General features: G+C 37.3%; 1 protein-coding gene across 22 annotated transcripts in view; it reads left to right on the forward strand.

Moving 5' to 3' along the window:
* The window catches only part of AOPEP (aminopeptidase O (putative)), a 175,018-nt gene that overhangs the window by 64,296 nt on the left and 86,876 nt on the right, over nt 1–23,846 (forward strand). For 12 of the 22 annotated variants that reach the window (XR_006932390.1, XR_006932392.1, XR_006932393.1 and 9 more), the window contains 4 exons: nt 10,725–10,914; nt 13,253–13,362; nt 16,331–16,433; nt 16,552–16,659. Coding sequence is in view for 17 of the 22 variants with exons in the window: in XM_040656059.2 (XP_040511993.1) it covers nt 10,725–10,914; nt 13,253–13,362; nt 16,331–16,433; nt 16,552–16,659 (511 nt within the window). In the remaining 5 variants the exon portion in view is untranslated. The remainder of the gene's footprint in view (nt 1–10,724; nt 10,915–13,252; nt 13,363–16,330; nt 16,434–16,551; nt 16,660–23,846) is intronic. The other 10 variants (XR_006932391.1, XM_046905567.1, XM_046905566.1 and 7 more) reach the window with 1 other exon arrangement.

The following is a 23,846-nucleotide window of genomic DNA, read 5'->3' on the forward strand; positions in this document are numbered from 1 at the left end:
GATTTAAACAATGTGCCTTAGGTCTCTTTGGCAGTGGATTATTTCTCTATCATGATGTATTGGAAACTTCAAAATTTCATTATTTTCCCTGTTAATACGTATATAAAGAAGAGAGGACTGTTTGGATAGAGTTGACTTTATACAGTGTTTTGTCGCAGTGTCAGTGTCCAAATACTCATTTTGGAAATGTTCAGTGCTATACCTAAGAACATTCAATAAACATCAGTGAGAAATTTCTTGAAAGGAGAGGAGATATTACAAGTCTTCTAGGGGAGGATTTCAGCAGATTTGATAGTAATGCCTTGTTCTTCTCTGTTCTGAGCCTTTTACAGGGAATGCACTGATAAATCAAATACAGCGAGGAATGGTTATTAGAATTATTTTATACCAAGTATTTGAAGAATTTCTTTCTTTTGCACTTTTTCTACCACTGCTAACTTTTTAAAGTTTTTATTTTACACAAAATATTCCTCTGATGTGTTGCTAATCTCCATGGGAGAGTGAATAAAAGTAGACTCCTATATCCTGAGAACAATCATGTAACCCTTGCGTCTGTTTCACTATATTAGAAGTCAAAATGATAATACTTCTCTTCAAAATTGGATTAACAAGCATAGTTTGGTCTAAATGTGTTTTTTTTAAACATTCATCATAGAAAAAAATACACTTTGAAAGGCACAAGCAGATTCTCTTACCTGTGTGCATGAGTGAAGTAATTATCTGGAGCTCTTAATTAAACTGCTAAACTATTACCCTTGCAAAAGAATTTAATCTGAACTTTTGTTCCATCCAGAGCATTGCAACATGGTTTAATTTTTAGAAGAATAATATGAATTATAAACCTTCACATTTTCAAAAGTGTTTGAAGGTTTAGGTTTTGATGGTGGTATTAACAGTAAAGTTAAAGAGATTTATTTGCCTTGTTTTACATTTCAGTGACTGAATTTCTGACAGATTTATTCTGATTGTGCTTACTTAGCAGTAGTGTGTTGTTTTTTTGTTTTTTTGTTTTTTACAAAAGTTGAACTGTCAAACTACAGCATTTTTCAGAGTACTGTCAAAATATTACACTTTGTCCTGTGAAAGTTAGCATATATTGTGTTGTGAATCATTATATTTTATATATTTTTTTCTCAGACTGCTATGTTATACATGGAAGTCTGAGTATTCTTATATGAATTTTCTCCTTACAAACACATGCTTACTGCCAGTTTGTTGCTCGTGAGGACTTGCTTTGGCAATAATAGAGGTCTTCTGGTAAAGATCAAAAGTTAGCTCATTTAAGTTGGTGGAGAAATATATGTAAGAACTTTCTATCCTTTGGAAGATTAGACCTCTGACAGCGCTTCCAAGAAGGAGAAAAGGATATCACATGTTTTCTTTTTCTCTGAGGGATTTGGGAATGCAATTGTTTTGTGGAAAATAAATCAATGAGATGTCTGTTTTTTGGATGGTTCTTCTTTATTTGTAGTAGCATAAGGGATGCTTTCATTCCTTGCAATTTCAAGGGCAGTCATTTTTGTTGTGAGGTGACAGGCATCTAGTTTGTGCTGACTGCTTGTTATTTGCACAATATTGCATATATTATGTCTCTGCTTTACAGAAGGGGTCTACTATGTGCTGTGATTTTACAAGTTAATACTTTTGGCTTCTAAGGCTAGTTTTGAATGTTGAAATTGAGCAATCATATTTACTTCACAACCTGTCTCATTCATAGTATGATGCTGAACTGATATTTCTAAATTTTTTGTTTCCTGTTACGTAATTTTAGAATTTCAAGCATCCTTAAGCTTACTTTTAGAACTGGTATCTTCTGCTTAACGTGTGTGAAGCTGAAATTCAGTGTAGTTTTGTGAATTGTAAAGAACCACTGTGAATTTTTTGGCATAATCTTTATCATTTGTTGTATACAAAGCTGTTTTGTCAAAAAAGGTCAGTTTTCACTGTCAGGAGTATGTTTCTGGTACAATCACCAGTTTGTGCTAGCTGAAGGTCTATTACACATACATCACATGCTTCAGACAAAAAGTTAAAAAAACCAAGCAGCACATCAGAGAGTTTGGAGAGGAAACCAAGTTATCTCCAAATAACTCTAGAACACATTCATGAGCTGTTTAAACTTTTCCTCACTGCTTTCACTGGGACAGTAATGCAGAGTATTTCATAACAGTGCCACTGTTTTTGATTTTGATTTTGTGTGATGTATTTGTAATGTCAAACATTACCTATTAATATATGTAAAAGCAGTAGATGCATGTTATATCTTGGAACAAACAGATTTGCAGATGAATTTCCTCCTTCTTATTCCCATGATTTAAGTTTGGTGTATCATGTTTCCTCTGCAGTGAATTTGAGACACTAAGGCATCTTACAGTAGTGCAGAGAGAATTGTTTTCAATCCATCACTCTTGCAGAGCAATATTAGGCTAATATATCAATTTACTGGCATGAAGATGCCTGATCTACAGCTGTTAAGAAATCAATCTGCCTTTACTGGAAGAAGGAGGTAAAGGATAAAATGAAAGCTGACCCATAGGATTACAGTCTATGTAAAGTCTTAGTTTCAAATAATTTTCTGAAAAATGAGTGATTGGCAGGGAGTGTATAATTGACAAAGTTGTATTTATGGTCTGAGCAACTTCTTTAAAAAAAAAAATCACACTGGGCACATAAGTGGGAATTCAAACCAATTGCCCTTATGGCTAGTAAAAACCAACAGTCTACTTATTGCTATTGTATCTTCTACTTTTTCCAATTTGCATAAATCAGTATAACTGTAATGTTTGCAGTTAATTCTCAGTTAACTAATTTTTCACCTGTTGAAGATACACTTGGCTGGAGAAGGGGAACGTGTTGCTGTCACTTAAGAGCTTTTCTCTCCAGAGCTTGGAATAGAGCATGGCAGAAAGACCCTATGCCGTGCCTTCACATTTTAGGCCACAGGGAGGTTAACAGCTTCTTATTTCTACCTGCATCTTTGTTAACAGCTGGTGAGGATAGTATGGTAGACCTAAAGTCTGAATCCAGAATGGAACCTCAGTATGAAAGGTATCTTTTTAATCATTCTCTGCTCCAAAAATGACACGAAGCCACATTGCCAAAGTTTAAATTGTAGTCAAGCAGTTGTGTACTCTTGATAGATATGCACTGGTTGATAACTCAGTTGAGTCTCAATGAGTGTTCTTATAGGCGGCAATAAATTCTGCTACAACTACAATTTAAAGCAATTACACTAACTGTGGAGATTAACTTAATTTACAGCAAAGTGACTAGATTTGGCTTAAAAGCTGTTAAGTCTTTGGAAACTTCAATCTGCACTTTCTGAAAAGTCACACAGTTTGCACGTTTTTCTTCAAGTCTTCATGTTGATAAATTCAAACTGATACGAATGTCAAATGCAATTTGAAGTTGAAAAAAAAATCTTAATTTGATTAATCTTGACTGTATGGAATTCATAGAAGAAAAGCTCAGCCATCTGAGGAGACATGGGTCCAACTGAGCCTGCAGGGAAATATCCAGCAGGGACTACCTGTCATCCAACTAACACTGTTTTTTAACTGAAAACCTGATTTTGTTTGGATTTAGTGCAAATGTTTGGTTTTTGGGAGTGGCTAATAACCACAAGTAAATGTGAAGGTGTGGTCTGACAAGAAGAGCCTTTAATTTATCAGTGGAATTATTCTCAGAGAAGTACAGGACTAATATACAAAAATTTTAGTTTTCTTTTTCTATTTTGTTATTTGAATCCCTGCTGAATAAAATTTAAATAAAAATTACAGAGGTCATCGTTTCACCCATGGCAATCTATTTGTTGTGGCAGGGAATGGCTTCTCTTTATCCTTCTGGACTTGTAAAAATAAATATTAATGTAATCATATTCCCCTTACCATATTGTTGAATTTAGCGTCCTCAATTTAACAATTTCAGAAGTTCCTCTCTATTTTTAATATTTATTCATTGAATATGCAAAGCACAAATTACATGGCCATATATGTACAAGAACTGCTCTGGAAGTTGTGCCTCCTATGTTATTATGTTTGTCCATGACATCAAAGGTGGATGTTGGTGGTATGGAAGTAGAAACAGAACCTTCCCAACAGTATTCTATTGCATGCTGTTGCTGTGCAGCAGATGCAGCAGTCTGACAGAATGGTGTCTGACATGAAAGTGCATATGAAGCAAAGGTGTGTCACTGAATTCCTCCATGTGGAAAAAAATGGCATTTGTTGACATTCATTGACCCTTGCTGAATGTTTCTAGAGACCAAACAGTGGATGTGAGCACAGTGAGGCAGTGGGAGGTATGTTTCAGCTGTGGCAACAGTGATAGTGGTCACCTTCACTAGTGCAGGTGTTTACAAGTGCGACATGCAGGCTCTTGTTCATTGCTGGTGAGAATACACAGCTAATTGTTGTGACTATGTTGAAAATTAGTGTTTTGCAGCTGAAAATTTGCTCTATCAAATTTTCTGTCAAATTTGTATATGTTGTAGTTTCCATGGAAATAATTACAAATTTTTGAAGTGACTTACCTATGTTGAGAATATCCAGAAGAAGCGTTGAATGTACTAGATATTTGTAGAATACAATGCTGCTTGCTTCTTTTTGGCATCCTTAAAAAGATTAGGTAAATGTATCCTATATTAGCATCCTGGAGAACAGGGAAAATATTTAAGTAAGACATTATGATGGACTGAAACTGATTTGGAGTTGTGTAAAAAGCTAAATGGATAGAAGATGAAACTGTATAAAGTTCATTTCTATAAGACATTAGCGTGGCGTTTAGGCATGATAGCTATTTCAAACTAAACCAGCTCTTGCAATGCAATTCAGTAATAATAGCAGGATGGCTTATATGATGAATAAAGTAATTCACATGCACACTTACATGCAGTTAAACTGTCGTTTTTCTATATGATTCAACAAAAGTAGCTGCATGTCCTGTATAATAGATAAAATAATTTACATGCACATTAATTCACTTCTGTCACTGGATATGATGTAATTTAGTCTCATTTCTCTACCAGCACAGTAAATGTGACTGTGTGAAAAAGAATCTGTGTTTGGATGTAACATTTTATTTGGAAATTACTCCCAAAAAGGAGGAAAATTACTACATTGCAAAGTGTTTGGTGTTACACAGCCTTTGTTTACAGTTTTGTTTTTTTTAGCTGTTAAGTACATATTGTAATGAGAGTAGATTGTTCTAGTTTTAGCCATTTACAGTTATGTTTTAATATTACGTGATCTGTGGGCTGCCATGAAGTTCTTACAAATTGAATGGCTGATATAACATGAAATGAGGCACCGAGTATGAATGTTGCTTTTGTTCTCTATATAACAAATTAGTATTTTGACATTTGTCAGTGCTGGATTTCATTATTTGCTGAAAGGACTTTAAGAGGTTTGACAGCATGAATGGTTTGTCCTACAGACTTTTGAGAATTGATAAAGGCATCTTTGTTCTTTGTGCAAAAGCACAACAGATATCTTATTGACTTGACACATATAAAAAGGAAGGCTTGTATAGCTGCTGCACAAAATAAACTAAGAAAATAATTTTGAAGCCGTTACTTATTCTTCTGTTGTTCTCTCTCTCTTTTTCTTTTTTTTTCCTTTTCTTTTTTTTTCTTCTAATAGCATTAGTGGTTCTAACAAGCACTGGATCTTCATTCAGTAAATCCAAAGCTTACGTTTTACAGCAGGTGCTCATAGGTGAGGAATATAAGTACATAATGAAGGGTAGTGAGACTGGTTAGTTAGATTTCTATTGCCTGGACCATTTTTAAGACAGGGAAGTGCAGATTGCTGTAGTGTTTGTTGTATATACAGAGGATAAAGGAATGTTTTCAGAAGGAACGTTGGAGATCAGAATACACTTGACAGTATCGGTTTTACACCCACTTTTAAGTAGAATAAAAGAGTTCAGCAAGTGGATTTGTACATACCAGTTCTTAAAAGCAAGAACTGTGGGTTGTACTACATATAAGAAAAAAGCCTATCGAATGCAAATTGGATAGCTGTCTTCATCTCACTGTTTACTCCCATGTATAGTTGACCCAGGCAGTAGATACAAACTGAACTTTTTGTAGAAGTGGAATTGTACCTCTTTTTTGGTATAAGAAGTGTTTATCAATTAAAAAAGTCCATCAACTGTGGTCTTTACCTTTTTATTTATTTTCCATTGAAATATCACTGAATTGTAGCTCTCTTTTCTTCTGTAATGTTAGGGATTTCCTCGGTGATTCAGAGATCTATCCTTGAGTTTTCTAGGTCTTCAGAGGAAATATTTGTGATAAGAAACTGTAAAAATCAGGAGCATTCCTTAGTTTTATTTTGTTTTGCGATACTAACTGTACTTTGCAGAGATTTAATAAGAACCATCTCTGCCTTCAAACAGATTTCATTTCCTTGCTGTTTTTATAACAGTGATGCCAGTAGCATTACACTCATTACACTGAGAAAAATAATCTTCAAAAATTTAAAGAATAAGGAATCTTGTTACCTTTTTTTGTTGTTGTTTTCTTGATGATTACCTGTTTTTGCTTGTTTGTTCTTGTATATATGAATAAATATTATCTTCTGTGTATTAAATGAAGAAAAAAATGACACCATTGTTTTATCTTGTCTTATTCAAGTCCTCTTTTGAGATTTTTTAATGAACCGGCCCTTTACTTGGAGGAGGAGATACACTTTGCTCCTTCTGTCTGTCTGTTTATAATATAGTAGGTTATTTACATCTTGCTCTAGAAATTTCATCTGTATCATCCATTCACTTGATTTTCCAGTATGATTACAGGGAAAACATCTTTATGAAGTTTCCAGTAGGTCTGGCACAATGCTCAGAGTATTCTAACTACAAAACTCTTGTCTATACAACTGCATCTGTGTGTATGTTTGAGTTTCTAGCACACTATGAACGTGGAAGATCAGAAAGGGTTGTTCATCTCTGTAGTTCTCTTGGTACTAAATTATAACATGCACTAAAATTCTGGTGATTACAGACATAAATAATTGGATGTGGCATGTACTTGTGTCTGCATTCAACTGACACAAGTGTTCTCAAATATAAAGTAAATTAACATTTGATGTATGCTGTAGATACCACAGACAATATGCTACTGTTGTTCTCTCTGTCACTGAAGTAATGTGGGTTGAAGGCAACTGATAAGAGCTTGCACAAGGCATTTCTAAAGAGCTGTCATTTAATTGTCTGACTGACTCAAATTCCAGTAACCTTGAAATGGATATCTCAATTTTAACGTGCTTCTATGAAAATATTTTAGGGGTGTTTTCCCTGCTCCCATTCATATGTTTAAGAAGGAATTTTCTGGAAATACAATAACTTGCTAACCTATTTACTACCTAACTCCTTTTTCTAAACAGGAAAAGGTAAACAGTACGTGGAGTACTATCAAAACATGAAAATCATTTTCACTATTACAAATGGAAATTATATGATAATTTGATGATATCATATCATGTGATAATAGTGATTATAGGTACTACTTTTGACTCCAGAGGCATAACTGTCTCAGCTCTGTAACATCAAAAATACCTAAGAAATTCTATCCTCAAATCCCTGTATGTTTAAATAGAAAAAGTTCTTCTTCAAAAGTAGTGCAGCAAGCCTTTTAGAAATGTGTTTGATGTTCTTAGCTTACACGTATTCTTCAGTTCATGCACATGCATTTGGCTACAGTTTATGCTGTGTGTTTCTTGTCTGTGTGTGAGCTGCCAAAAGTAACTTCTGCAGCATCTGTATAAGTGGTACCTGCATCAAGTCATAAGCCTGGAGAAATAGTTTTGCAAAATTCCTGTCAGAGATTTGGCTTTTAAGTGGTTCAGATTACTACTCATAACTCTAAGAGCTATTGGAAACCTTTTATTTGTTACAGAGAACATTTATTAAGAACATGGGTAGATTTGGATGATTGGAACATCAGGACTCTTTGCCAAGAAATGACAAGAAATTATTGTCCTTTGAGTGTGAGGGTTTTTATTAATGTGTTCCTATTCATACCGTAGTTATGGAGTTTCCCTTAAGATTTCCCTTAACTGAAGTTTAACCAGGAGAAAGAGATGGTCCTTCTTTCCGTCAAATGATACAAATATGTAAGTTATGAGGGTGTAATTCTGGTCAGAATAACAATTTTTTGCTTTAAAAGTGTAACCAAGTGTTTACTCTTTGAAAACAAGTCATTAACTTCTATTTTTCTGTAATAGCATAGGGAACTTGTTTAACTTGCTGGGAAGGACTGGTGAGGTTTTTCTTTTTTGGTTAACTTGGAGAGGTTTCCCATTTTTTCTTACCACATCCAGCTAACCTGTTCTGACTTGCTTTAGAAACTTGGGCCAGACTTGAAAAGATGTCAGCTAGAGTAATTTAAAAGGTGAGCTTACATTCTCAGGCCTTGTAGGAGGTTGCATTCTTATTCTTTGCCCAAAATTTAACTCATTCATTTTTCTTGCTTCAGTGCTTTTTGATCCTTTCATAAAGGAGATTTTATGATTGTGGTGTTTCTATTGCTTCTGTTGGAAAAGAAGGAAATAGAATCTGTACTAATGTATATATCTACAATAGACTCAAAATGCAAATCACTCTGTGAGCCTTCTAAGGCAAGAAGTTACTTGCATTTTACTTAGCCAAATGGCCAAAACACTGCCAGCAGTATGTCTGGAATGTTATTTACTTGGTCCATTTCTCCATTTTTTCTTTGTAGCACTGTACATATGCCACAGTTAGGGGTCATTTACTTAAAATTTGTGTAAGTAATACCCCCAGATCTGCAGCAATTCTTCTCAGTAGTGCTTCTGTAATAAAAGGCTTGTCACTTCATCTTCTGCGCTCTTACTTTTTCCCCTCTCTTCCTCCTTCACTTCTTTTAATCAGAATTGCTTTTGGCAAAGATTTGTAGAACTGCTGTTTTTTCTTTATTCTCTGTGACTTGATTCCTCCACCGGTGCTTTAATTTCTTACATTATTAGAATTACATTAAGAAAGACATCGAGGCCCTGGAGCGTGTCCAGAGGAGGGCAACAAAGCTGGTGACGGGTATGGAGCACAGGCCTTATGAAGAGCGGCTGAAGGAGCTGGAATTGTTCAGTCTAGAGAAGAGGAGGCTCAGGGAAGATCTTATTGCTCTCTATAACTGCCTGAAGGGAGGTTGTAGTGAGCTGGGGGTCAGCCTCTTCTCTTGGGTGACTAGTGATAGGACGAGATGGAATGGCTTCAAGCTGCGCCAGGGAAGATTCAGGCTGGACGTTAGGAAATACTACTACTCTGAAAGGGTGGTCAGGCACTGGAATGGGCTGCCCAGAGAGGTGGTGGAGTCACTGAGCCTGGTGGTGTTCAAAGAGCGTTTGGATGTTGTGTTGAGGGACATGGTTTAGCAAGAACAATTGGTGAAGGGTGAATGGTTGGACTGGATGATCCTGTGGGTCTTTTCCAACCTTAGCAATTCTATGATTCTGTGATTTTTTACAATACCAAATGATTGAAATGTACTGAATGAGGATGTTGATTATTATTATTATTTTATTGTTATTATCATTTTTACGAGGTTGTTATTGAGTATGATTTTCTGCTTATGCGTGTATCATGTTTTATGTTCTCAGTTCCAGACACTGTGAACTGGTTGCAGGAAAACTGGGAGTGTTTTCCAACATTTCCAGCAGAAGGGTAGAGTGGATGGGGGGAAGTGCTATTGAATGCTGACAAATAATATCTGACTCTTGGAAATGTCTTAAGGCCATGTGCTGCCCACCCATGCTCAGAAGGCTAAACTTGGAGATCTGTAGTCTTGAAGGTTCTACAATTGTGCTTCATTTCCTTTCTAACAGAAAACAGTTGAAATGCAGATTATGGATGCCTAGGGTTACTGCAGGAATAGTCTGCAGGTAGTGGTTTATAACATCTGTAAGCATAACAGAAATTGCCTTACAGCAGAACATGAGCTAGGAACTGCAGAAACTTGCAGTTCAGTATAAGCATTTTCCATAGCAGAATAAGTATGGAGATCAGGTATTTTTTCTCTCCAGATTTTATTTTATTTTTATTATTTGAGTACAAAGTAAAGTAGATATAGATTGTGTTATTTTCTCCTGTTGTGAAAAGCAGATGTTTAGCGGGCATCTAAGCCTCCATTTCACTGTTGTTCTTGTAGCGAAGGGTGTTCTCCTTCCTTTGTGTTTGCATAAATCATCAACTCCTATTATCAGATGGTATATTTTTAGCTGGTTTTAGGCTGTAACAAGCACAGTGCTTTACTTTATGATTGTGATTTGTTTTCTTTATAAAATGTTTCTTCTTTCTTTACTTCCAGCTTTGATCACTTAACTGATAAATACCTGCTGCCTGTATTCACATCTGATCATCTTCTATTGCCCTGGCTTACATATAAATGCTTCTGTTGAAATAAATCAGTCTTGTAATTTGAAAAATATAAAAGTTTGGTTTAAGTTACTTCTTACAGGTAATAGCTCTTTGATGGTTGAATACAAAACAACTGCTTGGCAGAATTTTAGTTTGATTTTCTGCCAAACAATGATAAAGTACAACCTAATTCCTCAAAACGCCTGAGCTATAAACTGTTTGTCATGACCTAGCATGCATATAGTAATAACGGGCTGACAAGGCTAATAAAGCCTACATATTATTATGGCCATGCAATGGATGTTACAACAGATCTATGATGTATTTTGTCCTTCATTTCCTTTGTGCAGCCCACACATCATCTTCTTGTCACAGAGTGTATTGCCTGGAGGGAGCCATCTCCGTGGAACACGTCTGTGCCATGAAATTGCTCACTCTTGGTTTGGACTGGCCATTGGTGCACGTGATTGGACTGAAGAGTGGATAAGTGAAGGGTTTGCCACTTTTTTAGAAGACATATTTTGGACTAGGGCTCAACAGGTAAGTTGTTGATGCACTAGTTCTCAATCATGTGGAAATCAAAGGAGTGTATAGGAGTGCTGCTCTGAAAGTAATGCCTCCTACTTTATGATGTTGACCCATGATGTTAGAGTTGGATATTGGTGCTATGGCAGTAGAGTTGAACCTTACCAACAGTATTTTGTTACGTTTTGTTGCCATGTGACAGATGGCAGCAGAGGGGCAGTCTGACAAAATGGTGTCTGACATGGAAACGTGTGAAGCAAGGGTGCATCACTGAATTCCTTCATGTTGAAAAAATGACACCTACAGACATTCATCAGTGCCTGCTGAATGTTTCTGGAGTGTTTCTGAGTGTTTCCAAACAGTGGATATGAGCAGAGTGAGGTGGTGGGTGGTGCGTTTCAACTGTGTGACAGTGGATGACACCTGCTGGTATAGGTGTTTATGAGCATAACATGCAGGCTCTTGTTCACTGCTGGTGAAAATACATAGCTAATGGTGGTGCCTATGTTGAACAATAGTGTTTAGTAGCTGAAAATCTGCTCTATCAAACAGTGTTAGTGCGCTCTTTGTATCTCTTGTTGTTTCCATAGAAATAAATAGGAGGCACTACTTTTGGAGCAACTTTTGGAGCATTTTGTTATGAATTAAGTGTTCATAAAACCTTCTGTGCTATGAGGCTAAGTCTTTTAAAATAATACCGGAATTTGCAGGCTAACTTGACTTTAAAAGAAAAAAAAAAAAGAAAAAAATCTTTCCTCCCCTACCCATAATCAACTCTAATCTTTACAAAGGTAAAGATCAGTGCAAATAAGAATGGAAACATCTATTCCTCAAATGATTACCCTCCCACAAATGTACTACTTAAATATTACCACTCAGTTATCAAACAGTTGCTATGCATTCTCTCCATTTGTGCCATGCTCCTGAAAATGGAATAATCAGCAGTGTCTTACTGAATATTGCAGGTTCTTAATGAAAACGATCTGGTTTGCTCTGTGGCGGCAAGCCCCAGAACAAAATGGAAGCTGATGAAACAGAGTGCTAGCAGTTAACACTTTTTTTCTCTTACATCACTTAGTTAAGAGTTAACATCTTGTCAGAAGCTTAGAAATCATTGCCTGTCCTAAAGTGAAAAGCTCATATATTGCATGTTAGGTAGTAAAGAGGTTTTCTGATCCAATTCTTTTTGTCATACTTCTACTTAAAGGGTTTCATGTGTTCATCATCTGTTCTTGTGCTTGTGTCAGTTAGGCTCTGATTCCACCATTAAAATTCTCAGAGCTCCATCTGTGGGAGGGAAGGAGAGACTGGAATCTGACATCACAAGCTCTTCTTTTTATTAAGTATCCATTTTATTAAGTATCAGGTATATTCATAGTTCTAAACAAATTAGAGTTCCTTGACATTTAAAATGCTTCTGGAATGAGAAAGAGGGGAAGGCTATCCCAACACTTTGCTATTTCCTTCTGGTCTTAAAATTCATTCTTACATTTGGGCATCACTCCCATTATGGTGAGCTGCTCTCTTTAAGTGTGCACTTTTCTTAATTGTTTGAAAGCTTTTTTATTGAAGTAGGCACTTTTCCATGTAGCTGCATGGAAAGCAATGAGCAACAAAACAGGATGATTATTCACTTGTTAATTTATAAGGTCAGAAAATCTATTGTTGCTTTTATTTTTTTTTTTTTATTGAGTAGTTTTGGTTCTGTGTGATGCTACAATTGTAAGATTATGTGTGTATTCCATACTGCCTAACAATAATTTCAGTTGTGACAGAAATACTGATGTAAGGCAGGAGAATATTAGCTGCTTTTACCTTCTCCCATCTCATCTTTTCTTATAACAAAAAAGCATAAATTAGTTAGTGATGTGTATGCTGACAGCCTAACATTTACTTCATAAGCATGCATCTCCTAATGTTATGTTAATGTGGAAAATTACAAGGGAACTTTCACCAGGGTGACAGATGTAGGGAAGAAGGATGAAGTCAGGACATGGAACAACTCTTTGCTTTCAAGGCCGAGAAAAGTAAAGACGCAACCAGAACCAATATGTGAGGTATCTGTACTGTGTGTTCAGTTAACTTATAGCCAGTCACTAAAGGGAAAACACCAAGTATTGATCTGAAGCACCCAGTGAGGCTTCTGGTTTTTTTTTAGTTCTGCTATTAACTCATTAACTCTTAGAGAAGGGGGTGTAATTGTTTTTTTCTTTTTCTTTTTTTTTTAACATTTGCATTTGCACTGTATCTTTCATTGCATGTACATTAGGGGAAAACAAAATCAGTTACTTTCTGGAAAATTTTGTTGTCTGCTGGGAGACACCAATCAATGAGTGGTAATTTTTTCACTAAGCAGCTGTCATATGATGAAGGAAAAGAGCAGCAGGAATTGAAAGCTTTACTTCGCTGGCGACGACTCAGAGATGAGGTGCAGAACTCTGAAGAAGAGCTGCAAGTTTTAAGGTAAAGATAAAGCTGTGATGGTGTAATCTTTGCTTTTTCGTATTCTTTTCTCCCTCTCTTTCTCCCTCCCTATATTCTACTATTTTCTCCTTTCAAAGGATATACATGTGATTAAATTCACTACACTTCCTTATTTCCTTCTAAAGAAAAAAAGTCAACTTAAATTGACAAGGTTATTCATCTTCTCTATAATGCAATTACTTTTCAGTTTATTACAGAAAGCTCTCCAAAACATAGGATTTAGTTTGGTATAAAATGTCTCTAAGCCATTTACAAGAGTTTCCCTCTATTTGAGGGGGAGGAAAAAAGCCGTTTTGTGAACAAAGTTCATGTTTCAAGATGCAACAGATACATTTCCTATGGCTGAAGACAGGCACGTGCAGGAGTATGGCGTCTATCTGCCAAGTCTGAATAAAATGATATGACTAAGATGTGTATGTGTTGTAAATTTTAAAAATTGTTCTACTAAGGGCCAAGGTATGTGTTACAGTTTCAAACTATGTATCTTGTAGCTAGCAGAACAAGGGAAGTGATTGTCCCTCACTGTTTTGCATGGAAGTACTGTGTCCAGGTCAGGGTCCTTCAGCACAGGAAAGTTGTGGAGGTTTTGGAGAGTTCTGGAGGAGGCCACAAAGGTGATCAAAGGACTGGAGTACCTCCACTGTGAAAAAGGCTGAGGGAGCTGGGCTTGTTCAGCCTGAAGAAGAGGAGGTTGCAGGAGACCTCATTGTAGCCTTCCAGTACATTAAGAGGGGTCTTTATTAGAGAGGGACTCTTTTATCAGCGACTAGAGTGACTGGACAAGAGGTAATGTCTTTAAATTAGATTTATATTAGGTATGAGGAAGAAATTCTTTATGATAGGGATGACGAGACACTGGAACACTGCACAGAGAAGATGTGGATGCCCTGTCCCTGGTGGCATTCAAGGGCAGGTTCCGTGGGGCCCTCGGCAGCCTAATACAGTGGGTGGCAGCCCTGCCCATGGCAAGTGGGCGCAATTACATGACCTTTAGGATTCTTTCCAACCCAAGCCATTTTATGAGTCTATGATCTTGAAACTGAAACTTAAGTTTTCTACTGATTTACATAGTAGACATGAGTCTCTGTAATAAGCTGCTTGCATTTCACATAGTAATATTCTCAGTGCTAATACAAAAGAGTGACAAATCATTTCTTCTTTGAAGAATATGCCTCTACTGTGCAATTCTGGAGACAATTATGAAGCCAGTTTGGGATTCTGTCAGTTTCTGCCTCTCTGATTACTCCAATTTCCTGTGGTTGCATTTAAGGACTTTCTACAGCTCTCAGTCAGATATAAATATTTTTTACAATTTTTTATTTTTATAAATATTTTTGTCGTTCTATTGTGAACTTGAAAAATGTCCTCTCTTTGCAAATATACTGATTTGATTATATACCTGAAAGTATGTCTGTGTGTTCTAGTGTTGGTATTTAAGAGAAAATTTTGTGTCTTTGATTTACGCTGAGTTTTAAGTCTCTATTGAGTTGTGCTGGTTCAGGCTCGTGTTTTTATGCAAGGATATTAAAAATAAATGGTTTGGATACTAAAAATGAAAGGATATTTAAAAATAAATACCGCCTTTGCAGGGTGGCAAAGTTATTGGCTACAGCAAGTCAGAATGAGCTCAAACGCAGCAGCCACAGATACAGAAATGAAGGAAAAGATCTGCTTACCCTTGGAAGGCCTCAGGCAGGCAGAGATCACTGGCAAGAGATGCCCTCATCTCCACTGCCAACTTTTAAATGAGGTCTGGAAAGCAGTGGATACTGACTCCACTCCTTCCAGTCACTCAAGTGCATTGCTTGCATCTGAGCTCCCTTGGGTTGGCCCTGCCTTTCCACAGGTGCTCGATCACTGTTTCAGGCCATGACTTAGCATTTCCACTACACACCACAAACGTGCATGTCATGGTTTTAATGATTTTTGTTATCGGTATTCCACCTCATAACATCATGTAGTGCACGGGGAGTTAAAGAGTCCAGTTCTGTGTATTGTTGATAGTTCTGGGTACCTGGTTCTGAGAAAAGAAGAACTACATCTCCCAGAGGACTTCTGCTGCTCCATTTCCATTTTCTGTCTAGAGGGAAAGATAAAATTGCTCAGAAGTCATGAGATGACCTTTTCCTTTTACTACTCATCTCTACTGTGTGTGCTTCCTAGCCGTGTTACCTTCAGCATTAGAGTAAGGCCTTCGGTTCTGGACACTCTCTCCCGTTTTAATTGATCTATTAGCTTCAATTCTAATTATGCTGTATTATATTGTATTATATCACATTCTGCTATTATATTTAGTACATTATTTTCTCCCTTAGCTCATTGCCGCTGTTTTATTTTTAGGCCCATCTCCCTGCTCTTTCCCCCTTTCCCCCCCTTCCTCCTCTCCTCGGGTGTGGATCCATGAGTCCCTCTGCCCCATTTTGTTATGGAACTGGGCCAAACCAGCCCACAAACTGTTGACAGTATGTGTTTGTAAGGCTTGCTCTTTTAAAACTTCAACATTTTCCTTCCAACAACAAACACCAAAATGAAAGCCAGAAAAGTATTTTTTTTCTGCAGTGTATTACATGTGAATGAAAGAATTTATTCTTGCAAATATAACTGTATAAGCTGTTGAGCCAGTGCTCAGGTGTAAGAAGAGAATCTGTAGTTGAATATAATGACTGAAATATCTTTCTCTTCCCTTTCGCTTAAATTGTCTTTTTTTCTGTTTTGTTTCTCTTTCTTTATAATGTGTCTGCGCACTATAGGATGGCATGTAACATAATGTCAACCTGGCAGTAAAGATAGTACACAGACTTGGTAATGGCTTTCTTTTCTACCCCAGCTAAACTAGTCACAAGTTTTTTAGTTACTAGGACATGCACAGTGGTTCAACTATGAGAAGATGTAACGTATGAGTTATTTCTTACTTATCCAAGACTTCACTAGTCTCTTACCATTTTAGGCCTCACAAGGAGAGTACGGGAGAAGTGAGTGAATCTGGAGCATCTGTTGTCAAACATGGTCTTAAAGAAGAAAAAGTCTTCATGCAGGTTCATTATTTGAAGGTGAGTTTTGTAAGCTGATTTTTATTGAGATTGATTTACTAATATTACAAAGACTTCTTTGCTCTAGATATCCACGTATTCATAGCATCCTATTTGTTTTTGGTTTCATTTCTTGCAGGGTTTTTTCCTTTTGCGGTTCCTGGCAAGTACATTAGGAGAGGCTTCATACCTTGCATCTTTACGAAAATTTGTCCATAAATTCCATGGACAGCTTGTTCTTTCTCAGGTACAGTGCTCGGGGTTGTTAGATTTTGAAAAACAAGGGACATAAACTTTCTGTTTGACTATCCAAATGACTACTTCTGGTTGTGGTGGAAAAGGAACAGCAATTGTAGCTTAGCAGTATTGGTGATATTTCTACCTGTTAGGAGGCAATACCATTTTTTAGTGTGATACATGAATCTGATTCCTTGCATGTATCACATAATGTAAGCAATAGATTAAATTTGTTCGAGGCTGTCAGCTTGATACATGGAAAGGTTATGTTCACAGGTTCTGATGTTCTCAAATACAGGTCATTTACTCTCCTGTAATTGTCTCTTGTATTCTTTTAATTTCTGGATTTTGGTTGTAATCAGTATCTTCCTGGATTAACTCTTTTCTTGAGAGAGAAGCAGCATGAAGTAGGAATGTAACTGAAAACCTCTATAAGTAGTAATAGGTTAATATGCAGTAAGAGGTTAATGTGCATGTTACACTCTCCCTTTATTCCTTCCTCTCTGTGTCACTTCATTTGGTTCTTTTCATTTCAGTCTTTCTTACGAGAACTGCCTCCTCCCCACAGTCAGCATCACTATCACGCACACAGCTTTACTGCAGTCTTATCACAGCATGTTTAAAGGTTTTCTCATCATGCTCCATACTCATACTGCCTAAAACAATCTTTTGTCTCTTTCTGTTGCTGAAGTACTAACCACAAGGGATATTTAAGATGCACTGTTTCTTTCTTTCAGTAGACTTTTTCTGGCAGTGATAATGTGCGGTGGCAGCCAAGAACAGATGTTCTCATAGAAAAGGATTTCTTCCTGGATTGGTGAAGGCTTGGCTTTTGCAAAATGGCATTGAATTAGGAATCAGTATCTGCCTTCCAAAGTTCACTACATATATGAATCACTTGCACTACAGACATAGCTTTTTTCCTACTTGACATAAATGTTACATGATTATTTCATGCAAAATAGAATGGGTTCAAAAGGAAAGACTGAGCAAGTCACACCACAGAATACTGTAGCATCTCTTAGATAGAAAACCCAACTGCAGTTATAGACAGAAATTCACTTCCCCCAGACCTTTCTGAAAAGGTCCTCTAACCTCTGGCTGTATCACTAAAAGAGAGAGAATCTTCTCCTCAAGTATGTTGTTTTGAGAAAGGAAAGACATAGCTCTCTAAACCCAAAGTTCTAGGAAACTTTTCACTAGTGATGAAACCAGCACAGCATCTTGTTGCATCTGTAATGTTGTAAACATAGTCATTTGTGGAGGTGTGTGAACCAGTTCACCAAAGTCATCGTTGTTAAAAACAGGCCTGGAACAAAAGCCATGACATGACAAATAGTTGGCCTAACTAGGAGAGCAATGTGATGAGAGTGAAGAGTGGGAAAAGAGAGAAGGGGCATGAGTGAATTTCTGAAATTAGTTTATTTGTTGAAGACCGTGTTCTGTGGAATGACAGTTTAAATCTTAAAGAGGATTCAGGATGGTGAATATAATAGATAAATGTCTCGTTGCAACACAGAGTATGTGGTCTCTGCTCTTGAGAGAATGGAGTCCAACACATTCCTCTTTCTTCCAGGGCAATGATTCTTTGAACCTAGTATTTTGGTTCTCACTCTGAAGGGGTCATATGTCTCTGCGTATCTTCAAAAAAACACAGGGGCCTGCAGTTTCTTCTGTATGTCAAGTCACACAGTGTTTAGGCTTAATTGCTCAACTGCAGCAATTCTGCCCTGTAGAGGAAGATTGGGGGTGCTGAGGCAGTTAATTTTTCCACTGCTACAGCTGTTTCCTGTACCATGTTACTTAGACCAGAGCAGTTGTATTTAGCATAGAGCGGAAAACATCAGTGACTATCCAAGCTTTGTCCCTATTACTGTGTCGAAAATCATAAATGTGAGCTCCAGAATTACACAATTGGATGTTCTGAAAATTACAGAAATCATGGAAGTGCTAAAGGCCTGAAGCAGCCTAGTGTTTTAATCTGATCACAGTCAGACATAGGAATTTTGGTGAGAAAAAGGGCTCTAGATGCTACTAGATCAATTTCTTTCTTGATATGAGTTGTATCAGTAGAGTGTATAAATGCTGCAAGATGTTTTAGCATGTTATGTTACTAGTGATTGTACTAGAGATTTCTCATTCTGCCCAGCGCTCTGCTATGAAACATCCCTTTATAGCTTATCTTGCTCTGGTGCCATATGCTTCTTCTGCACACAGAGACCATTGTTTTGGGCAATTGGCTAAAAACCTGTTTAATGTTTTTTAGTCAAGCAAGAGTAAGTGATGCTTTTATTTTAGTTTTCCTAGTCTGCTTCTTATTTGAATATGTGCATAGCTATGTGCTTAATGTAGATCAAAAACAGGTGCTTTACTTATTTGAAGATATTTGATTTGGTGGATTTTGATTTACTGTGTACTGTACTATAAAAGTACACTGGTAATATACAGTAAATATTTTTAGCAAGAGCTGGATGTCTTGAACACTCCTTAATGGCTTTGCTTGAGAATCAGGTATAAAAAAGTGGTGCTTTTTGTGCTTTTACCTTGTTTTGTACCAGCCTAAATCCAGTTCCTACTGAAGTTCATGGGAAGAGTTAATCCACTGTTTAGGCAAGTTGTAAATTAAGGGCAAGACTGAATTTTGGCATGTTCCTGTTGTTTGATCGGTATGCTAAAAAGTGCAAAGCAGATAGGACTATATCCAACTGTAAATATATTTACTTTCTTAGTCTTAAAGCCTGTATTTATGCTGGTATTGGTAGATAAATAATCACAGCAGGAACTGAGAATGCAGAAGCAATGAAGTCAAGTAAATGCAAAGCTTATTATTCAGGTTCCTTCCTGAGCAAACATGCTGTCCAGGTTTAAATGAATAAAAGACTTAAAATAAATTGAGGTATGAATGGTAAGTTTAAATATCATAATGTTGTACTTCCGCCTTGTCCAAAATAATTGTAGAGGTTCCCAGCTTCAGGAATTGTGGGGAAGGTGGAAAGTAAAAGTAGTGAAAATAATTGCCCACGTTTTGAATACCAGTCTTGTTGTCAGTGATGTTTGTAGTACTTTTCGTAGATGAGAGCTGCAGGTGCAAGGAAATGACTTCAGATGTGAAACATTAATCAGTGCTTTTTTCCTTCATTTTGATTGCATGCTCAGTATGTTTTTAATAGTAGTTTTTGTTTATTTTAGTTGAGTCATTAACAGACAAGTCTGGAATCTCCAAGGAGGATTTTAAGAAAAAAGTCTTCCATTTTTCTTTCTCTGGGAGAATTCACTTAGTAGCTGTGTTGGATGAACTTTTAAAATAATGGAGTGTAACTGACTACGAATAAATAGACAGGAGTGCAATTTGCTGATACTCATGATGCAACTAAAGCCATTGTTCAGTTTGATATTGAAGAAGAACACTTTGAGAAATGAACTGTTTGCAGCCTTTCATTTTTATGTACTTCTGTTACAATAATAACCGAAGGTTTGTAGTGTTCAATCATCTGATAGAGCTAGTTTGCTCTTGTAAAATGACAATTAAGAAGACAGTGCTTCAAAAAATAATATTTTATGCTATATTTGAAAGTTTTAAAGGCAGATAAATCATCCATCTTCCTGCATACCTTTTTATGTATGTGCATGCGATTATCTTTTTCACACCAAAAGTTGGTCTGTGCACACACAAACAGTTATTCAACTGTCTGTTTTTAGAGCTGTTTAATCTAGAACTGGAAGCTTAGGAATGCAGTCTGTATGTATTTTGATGTTTCAACATTTTGAATCTTTTCCTAATACTCATTTTTAGTTAAACTTTTATAATTGCAGTTTGGCCTCAGCTGTTCCATGCTTGACTTTTGAGCTTGTGTAAACAGCTGTTGACATCCACGGGGCTTCATGTGGATTCTGACACTGACCCAGCCCCAGCAGCCTGTAGGACGAGGGTTCTTTGCTTTCTTTACTCTTGTGTGTTTGTAAAACAAAAATAAGTGGGTCATTTTTACTCATATTGAATTAGTTTCCTCTTTCAGTTGACTGGAGTACCTCTCCTGTGAAGAAAAGCTGATATAACTGGAATTGTTCAGACTGGAGAAGAGAGAGCTTTAGGGAGACGTCATTGCAGTCTTCCAGTACTTAGAAACCTACAGGAAGCTGGAGAGAGGGACTCTTTATCAGGGAATGCAGTAATAGGACAAGGGGCAAGGGCTTTATACTGAAAGAGAGTAAAGTTTGATTAGATGTTTTTTGTGACAAGTATGGTGAGACTTTGGAACAGGTTGCAAAGGTTGTTGATGCTCAATCCCTGGCACTATTCAAGGCCAATTTGTATGGGGCCATGGGCAATCTGACCTAGAGGAAGATGTCCTTCCTGGTGGCAGGGGAGTTGGAAACAAATAATCTTTAAGGTCTCTTCCAACTCCAACCATTCTGTGAGTCTGCGAATGGGACAATTTTAAACTACTATGTGATCACAGTTCATTCATTCATTCATTCATTCATTCATTCATTCATTCATTTATTTTCCAAAGATCTTTCCAAAGACTATGTAAAATAGGTGCTGATCAGATGTAAAGCAGCTGCTTGGTACTTTGTTCTCCATTCATTTTTCAGTGCTTGGCACTCTGTTTGCCATAGCATATGCTTTTCTTTCTATTCAACTTCATGCATTTGTTAAAGCTTAAACAAATAAAATTGTTTCACAAACTCAGATATTTTGACTTTTCATTGATTATATTTAAGCTGCTCATGTATATGGCAGCTGTTTAATGTATAGATCAGTTAGTTACCTGGTGCTTTTTGACATGATAAAAATATGAATAGTTTTAGGCCACATCTACTTTTCAGGTGGAAGTATCTTGAAAAAAGGAACATATTAAGTTTTGTATGAGTAAGACTGAGTTAGAAAAATGATTAACATGATATAAGATTTTTTTGTTTTGGAGAGAAAACATCCTATTTTTTCTGATCTTTTCATAATTAATAACATAAAGTATTTTAAAATTTAAAGAGATCATAATGAAGTAGGGCTAGAAATGGAACTGGAGAAAACAGCAGAGGAGTGGAACTAAAAGAAGTTTGGAAATTTTATAATCATATCTCATACAGATGAAAGACTTCTAATATGTCACACATTTGAAAAATATAGATATTTAAAAATCCAAATATATTTCAGCATCCTTGTTGCAAGTGTAAAGACCTTTAAGGAAATTCTAAGCGTTATGGGTATTATCTGTTCTGTCAGGGAAGAGACCCATCTATGTGAAAATATCATAAGCCTTTCTGATACTGTATACAAGTCTTTCCCGTAGCTGTTGAAGTAAGTCTACAGCTTCAGGCATCAGTCATCAACTCTGGAATATCTTCCTATATTTCCATTTTTACTATCACAGTCTCTTACATCACTGCTGACTTTTGTATTTGCTTAGTTTCCATTCAGCATCCTTTAAGCTTAAAGATACATAGTAGTTTGTTCCTATTTTATAATCATTTGATAGGAAGAGGCAAACATTGCTTAACTGTGACCAGAGCAAACTGACAAGGGAGTACTTCCAGTGCTTGTGAGTCTTATTGGTGCCTGCTGAATCACAGTTACAGTTTTTGTTTTATCTGCATGGATGAGGTTTAAATAATCAATTGAATCTTATCAGTGATTTTCTGCTGAATAGTCTTAAGGAGAAGTTGAAAGGATGACTGAGAACTCTCTGTAGTACCATTGATATTAACATTTAGTTCCTCATCTTTTTCATAAGCACATGTATGCACTGGTACTCACATTACAAGTGAGTTTTAGACAGCATAGGCTCCAGAATCAAAGTGCTAGCAGAAGTTGTGTACAAGCTTGTGTTTCTTTACTTATCACAGAATGGCTTGGGTTAGACGGGTCCTCAAAGATAATCCAGTTCCAAACCTCTGCTGTGGACAAGGTTGCTGCCCATTAGATCAGGCCGCTGAGGGCCCCATCCAACCTGGCCTTGACTGTCTCCAGGAGTGGGACATACAGAACTTCTCTGAGCAGCCTGTGACAGTACCTCAACACTCCCTGACATCGAAATCATAGAATCATGGAATATTTTGGGTTGGAAGGGACCTCAGGGATCATCAAGCTCCAATCCCCCTGCCACACACACATTTAATACTAGACTAGGCTGCCTGGGGCCTCTTCCAACCTGGCCTTGAACACCTCCAGGGATGGGGCATCCACAACCTCTCCAGGCAGCCTGTTCCAGCATCTCACCACTCTCTTGTTAAAGAACTTCCCCCTGATATCCAACCTAGATCTTCTCTCCTTCAACTTAAAACCACTTCCACTTGTCCTGCCATTATCTACCTTTGTAAAGAGTTGACTCCCCTCCTGTTTGTAGGCTCCCTTTAGGTACCGGAAGGCTGTAATGAGGGCACCCTGCAGCCTTCTCTTCTGCAGGCTGAACAAGCCCAGATCCCTCAGCCTGTCTTTGTAAGGGAGGTGCTTTAGTCCTCTGATCATCTTTGTGGCCCTCCTCTGGACTCTCTCCAACAGCTCCCTGTCCTTCTTAGAATCATAGAACCATAGATTCTCTCTCTCCAACAGCTCTCTGCAAGAGCTCCCTGTCCTTCTATAAGAAGTCCAGAGTCTTGTACTGGGGTTGTCTTGTACTGGGGTTGTGTACGCAGTGATTGTCTCTGACCTGCGTCCAGATGGAGCCTCATGAGGGCAGAGTAGAGAGACAATCACTTCCCCTGTCCCTGCTGGCCATCCCTCTTCTTATTGAGCCCAGGATACCATTTGCTTTCTGAGCTGCAAGAGTACACTGCTGGCTCATGTTAAGTTTTTCATCCACCAGGACCCCCAGGTCCTTCTCTGCAGGGCTGCTCTCAAGGACTGCTTCTTCCAGTCTGTATAAATGACTGGGATTCCTCTGGCCCAAATGCAAAACCTTGCACTTTGCCATGTTGAACCTCATTAGATTCACCCAGGACCACCTTTTGAGTCTGTTGAGGTCTCTCTGAATGACATCCCTTCCTTCCATTGTGTCAACCACACCACTCAGCTTGGTGTCATCAGCAAACTTGCTGAGGGTGCACTCAATTCCATCATTGATGTCATTGATAAAGATGTTAAAGAGCACTGCTCCCAAGACAGTCCCCTGGGAGGGACTACTCATTACCAGCCTCCCAGTAAATCTCCCCTCTTTTAATTTAAAATCATTCCCACTTTTCCTATCACTGTCTACC

This window comes from Gallus gallus, chromosome Z, assembly GCF_016699485.2.
Source record: "Gallus gallus isolate bGalGal1 chromosome Z, bGalGal1.mat.broiler.GRCg7b, whole genome shotgun sequence".
Classification (NCBI taxonomy): Eukaryota; Metazoa; Chordata; class Aves; order Galliformes; family Phasianidae; genus Gallus; species Gallus gallus.